At 42.4% G+C, this 5,933-nt stretch overlaps 1 protein-coding gene across 2 annotated transcripts in view; it reads left to right on the forward strand.

Moving 5' to 3' along the window:
• The window catches only part of LOC111863340 (short-chain dehydrogenase/reductase family 9C member 7), a 41,410-nt gene that overhangs the window by 17,235 nt on the left and 18,242 nt on the right, over nucleotides 1-5,933 (forward strand). The window contains exons 3-4 of one of the 2 annotated variants that reach the window (XM_023849582.2): nucleotides 3,769-3,981; nucleotides 5,047-5,229. In XM_023849582.2, coding sequence (XP_023705350.1) covers nucleotides 3,769-3,981; nucleotides 5,047-5,229 — 396 coding nt within the window. The remainder of the gene's footprint in view (nucleotides 1-3,768; nucleotides 3,982-5,046; nucleotides 5,230-5,933) is intronic. The other variant, XM_023849583.2, reaches the window with a different exon arrangement.

A 5,933-nucleotide genomic window follows, 5' to 3' on the forward strand; every position in this document is an offset into this window, starting at 1 on the left:
AGTACAACTGACTGTGAATAGCCTTCGCTGCTCCTTATGTAGCCTTGATCGGACAATACGGAAAACGGCCACGTAATAGGCACCCTTGTTGCCTGGCGCTGTGTTGCTAGTAACGCTAGCGGTAGTAACCGCTGTTACTACCGTAACAATCCTGTTGCGTCACCGTTACGTTACCGTGCGGAGGAGGGGGAGGGGAGCGCTGACTCACCCGCCGCGTCACTGCTGGTGGGTGGGGGGTTCTCCTTTGCGCAACATGTCACAATATATATATATATAAACTCCGTGATTTTCGTCCGCAAGCGAACTATGTATATATATTACATTGTGACATGTTGACCCCTACCTCCCGAGCTGCACGTAGCAGTAACGTAGCGCTCGCGTAATAGGCGAGTAATCACCCCGCAACTCTCCCCGCGGTGACGTCACGAGCGGCGCCGAGCGAAGCCGAAGTGAGCCGAAGTTAGCCGAGTCCTAGCATCCTGGTCGCTATGCAAAGCGAGTCAACAGCGATGACGTCACCAAGGGCAGCACGGGTAAACAGGATTGTGAGAGACGACGGTGGTAACAGCGGTTACTACCGCTAGCGTTACTAGCAACACAGCGCCAGGCAACAAGGGTGCTTATTACGTGGCCGTTTTCTGAATTGTCCGTCGAGGCTACATGAGGCGCAGCGAAGGCTATTCACAGCCAGTCCTGGAGCTACCTACGAGTTAGTCCTCGAGCTACCTCCGAGTTAGTTCCGAGTTAGCTAGCAACCAGTCAGTTGTATTCTGGAATTTAAAGTGTACAATTTGTGATACTGCAGATAGCAGTAATCGTAAATCTGTAATTTGGGTGATTGTAAGTGCGAATGTGAAATAAAATTCGCTATATAAATTACGGCGTGAAGTTATTTGTCGCGTTATACCCCCAATACGCGACAACCTACAACAAAATCTCTTAACACAATCTTCACTTGTCTTCACGTACTAATAACGCGGGAGCTATACAAGTCTCCCTGAATTACACACTCCAGATATAACTGGTTATCCCGAACTATCACTGATTCTCGCACACGCATCTGTAGCTCGTAACTTGCGAACTGAGAACTCGTTGATAACACACTGGCTCTCGCTTGCTGCTCAGCCGGCTTTTATTCAGTTCGCAGTTGCTAGTGTGACGTGCCGTATAGCCTAGGACGCTGTTACCCCCTTGGAGACGTCACCGCTGTTCACTCGCTTTGCATAGCTTCATGGTTGCGGGGACTCGGCTAAAGTCGGCTCCGCTCCTCTCACTTCGGCTCCGCTCGTGACGTCACCGTGGGAAGAGTTGCGGGGTGATCCTCGCCTATTACGCGAGCGCTACGTTACCGCTACGTGCAGTTGGGGAGGTAGGGGTCAACATGTCACAATATTATATACATACTGACAGTAAAACAACTAGGCCAGTTAGAACAGCCAGTGTTGCCCTGTGATGTCACCTCAAGGCCACCGTGCGTTGACCAGAGTCTGGAAATATGTACCCATGCCTAAAGCCATTAGACAGGTCTTCGACAATTCATGTCCCCAGCTTTCCCCTGATAAATAGAACTAGAATTGTCTACACGGATTGTGCTCTTCCGTGGGCCACACGCGTCAAACAGCCGATGGAATATCTTTCTCTTTTATCACTGAATTCAGCCAATATCATATGTGTATTTCAAAATTTCGGATCCGAGGACTACCACCGAAACAGATGACACAACTATGCAAAAGAATGACTCACACAGAGTCCAGTGTCCGAAGAGGGTTTAATGGAAGAGGTCACGACCATGGATCATCTCCAGAAGTCATCAGTTTCACAAAGAAATTGATCTGATTTTAATTATTGACATCAGTTAAAAATATTTGAAAGGAGAGTCGTAGACAGTAATAGAAACCCAAATTTACAACACGTCCGAGGAATTGATTGTTATATAAATTGATGAGATTTAGTTTATAAAATTTGACGTGTGGACATTTTAACTGATACGAGTCAATATTAGAATTCCTTTATGGTTTTGTCATAGATCGTCAACACTTAATTCCAGTGACGCCGCCGAGAATTGCGGCTGATAAAGAAACACACTGAACCTTTATTGTATACTAGCTGTACCCGGCCACACGTTTCTGTGGTAGATCGAGTGAATTAAAAAATTATGTTGGATAATAAACCGCTTCATCTGCTTCCACAACAGTGTCGATGGACTTGTATATGACTGCCTCGCAGTGAATGTTAGACTGAATGATATTGTTAAGTTCGTAGCTCGTTCACTCAGCCAATCGTGATTCTTATAATTGGTTTGAATATTGGGAAATACTTTTTCAACCAATTCTTCTTTTGACGTCACTAAATTGCAGATGTTATGAGGCAATGAAATTCGTCCTGAGGTCAGATCAACCGGCACCGTTCCGTTCCCAGTTTCCAGCAATTGATATGAGAATATCTCAGCTGACCGATCGTTTTGCAGCTGGACACGCATATTTGTAGTTAATTTTAGCGTCTTTACGTGTCGCCAAAAAGTAGAGTATTTCAGGCAAGCATTTATTTCGTCCGCTGGTGTCGATCGAGGAATTGCAGGTAATGTTTGCCTGAAATCTCCTGCAAGCAATATTAATGCGTTCTCAAATGGCCTGATGTTTCCACGCAAATCTTGCAATGATCGATCAAGGGCCCCGAGTGATTTTTTGTGCGTCATTGTGCATTCCTCCCAAACAATAAGTTTGCATTTCTGCAATACCCTTCCCATGCCTGATGCTTTGGAAATCTTGCACGTGGGAGTTTCAATGAATTGCATGTTCAATGGCAATTTCAAAGCTGAATGAGCAGCTCTTCCACCTGGTAGCAATATCGCAGCTATTCCGGACGACGCAAGGGCTAAGGCTATGTCATTTTGGGATCGAATTGGTGCCAGAATCAATCTAATTAGGAACGTTTTATAAGTTCCTCCTGGCGCATCTAAGAAGAAGGATTCTGCAACCCCTTAATTGACAGGTTGCATTATTTGATCGTAAATGCCTTTTTGCTCAAGCCTTAGCTTAGGAATATTTGATTGCACACATGACAAAAGTTCACCCGTGTTGTAATTTTGCTCACGACGCGATTCTACATTGAACGAAGCAGCAGCAGATCGATTCGGTGATGGCATTCCCAATTGATTGAGGACTTTGTTCGCGATTTCTAAGCACAAATCTTCAATCTTTATCAACGCTTCGTTGCAGATTTCTGCTGTGAAATCCATGTTCATATTGGAATTTTCCTTGCGTATTCAACGGAAAATATCTTCAGCCATGAGCTGCTTAGTTGATTCCGCGATTCCTACGCAACGACCCATTGTTATTCCGTTGTCTCTGTGGGAACGTTCCGTGTATTCGTCGTAACCATGGAGATTCGATATAGTATCGCTATTGTTACCTCCTTTGCAACGGTGTGTTCTAGCGTTTCCAAAGGGGTGACTCTTCTGAATTCCAAATTCCAATTCCGGTCTTCAAAAAACGCATATTTTTACCTGTCACACGTGTGACATCTATATAATGGGTATATAAAAACACGCGCGCATTCAAATGCAACGCTGTGTCAAATTTTCGAAGCAATCAGTGAAGAATTTTCGGAGATTTTCGGGTGGTAACAAACGAACATTTATATTATAGATTCTAATTTCATGTAATTATTCTCAATACCCTCATTCACCAATGCCGAACTGAAGTAGGCTGTGTGGAGGATATTTTCGTGAGGGTCTTTGCAGGGCTCTTTGACGAGTTTGTTTTGTAGGTTGTGATTCAGGCTTCGGCAATGAATTGGCAAAACGTCTGGACAAGCTTGGAGTGACTGTATTTGCGGGCTGTCTGTTTCCTGAGGGCCCTGGAGCTGTTGAACTGAAATCAATTAGTTCAGGACAACTTCACATACTGCACCTTGATGTCACTAAGGAAGACCATGTCAAAAGAGCTGTCGAAACCGTAACAAACTCTCTTGGAGTTAAAAGTAAGTAGATTTTGAAGTAAGTGTAAATAAATTCATATACAAAACTAAAGATTTCGGTTACATTTACATAAAATTAACGCACTTTCTATCCTTCACTTATCGCTTGTTAGTGATGCTGAACTTCAACAAGCAATTTCACAATTGCCCTTTGCACATTCTCAGTACATTTAAACTGTATACTTGTACATGTAATCATAACAGCAAAGTATGATGGGCGCATAAGTGGAAAGTCTAAGTACTTCTAAAATTCAAACGAAATGTTTGAATCAAGAAGGGATGAACTAGAATGAATTCACCTGAATGTGTGTTTATGATGTTGATGACAACATGAAGTGGGAAGATATTAATACCATAAACAATTATCCTATAAAAAAGTGCTGTCCAACGTTCTTATGTTCTCGGGCACAATTCACTGATGCCTATGGAGGGGCGGGCGCCACCACACACTACTAGTACTAGTACTTCTACTACTACTACTACTACTACTAATAATAATAATAATAATAATAAACAAAAATAGTAGTAGTAGTAATAATAATAAAAATAATAATAATAGTGACATTTTCTGAAAATATTTAACAGTACTCAGACGTTCAAAAATGTCTCTTGTCTTACAATTTGAATTAATATTAAAAATCGGCTCAATTATATGTGGTTACGGAGGGCGCCAGAAAAATATACAATGGCGCCATGGCACCCGCGGGCGCCGCGTTGGACAGGGCTGGTATAAACCAAAAAGAAAACTATTGTATAATTAAGTGCATAGAGATAACTGGGAATATGAATTTGGTATGAAATCACATTCAGCGAGTAATCACAATAGGTGTGACTAAATGAAACAGATCCGTTCCGAAGGCGGAGGAAGAGGCTCTGTTAACATTGAGACGGGTCTTACAGAGGCAGGGACTAGGGCTGTAGGTGCATGGAAGCTGGGTGAGGAGTGTCTGTGGCTCTGGTAAAGGGGCGCTCAGGCTACAGATTGTGATTGTTAGTTATTGTTAATTTGGGTGTGTTCGGATTGAAATGTTGAACAGAACGTATGAGTAATTTACTGTTGTTATCTAGCGCTGTGGGCTGTTGTGAACAATGCTGGCATTGCAACGGTTGGTAACATGGAGTGGATGAGTGTAGAGACCGTCAAGAGAGTGTTTGATGTGAACACTTTTGGCCCTGTTGCTGTAACGAATGCGTTTCTTCCTCTTCTCAGAAAATCACGTGGAAGGGTGGTCATTATTTCAAGCCTGGCCGGTATGTATATACAGAGGTAGAAGCAGTTTGTGTGTGTAAGAGGAACGTGTGGTCTGATGCTCACAAACCGACATATTGTGGTACGTGATATTAGGTAGTTAATGTTGGAGAGTCGTTAGATTTCTTTGGATCGATTTAGTAATTCAGATGCAAATGGTTATGCTTAAGCTTATGTGTACTTATGTAATAACAGGCGTTTCTTTCTGTAATAAGGAGTCTTAATCAATATATATTGTCATGTATCAGGATTAGCGTGAATAATAATAATGGGTAATGTTTTCGATGATTTTATTGATTGGCACTTCTTTACAATTACAGTCAATTGTGACAGCTCACAACCAATGAAATGTCTGCGACTTGCTCCATTTCTTGCTGGACCACGAGAGTCTTCCCTTCCACTGTGACGAATGGCGATCGAAGAATTCCTAGCCACACGTTGAACTCTCTTTCGAATGAATCTATTAAATAATTAACTTCCAGGCGGCCCGAATATAGGTCACCAACACAAACGGTTCATTTGTCATAGTCCCTCCGTCACGGGAATACTTTAATTTCTCTTTCGATGCAACGGAACTTGTGTTTAGGGACTTGAAACTGCTTCGCCTTGAGAATGTGTTTACTGAAGCGTTGCCTAGCAATGGTATGTTCTATCACAATATATATATATATATATATATATATATATATATATATATAGTATATCA

Source organism: Cryptotermes secundus, unplaced genomic scaffold (genome assembly GCF_002891405.2).
Source record: "Cryptotermes secundus unplaced genomic scaffold, Csec_1.0 scaffold377, whole genome shotgun sequence".
Taxonomy (NCBI): domain Eukaryota; kingdom Metazoa; phylum Arthropoda; class Insecta; order Blattodea; family Kalotermitidae; genus Cryptotermes; species Cryptotermes secundus.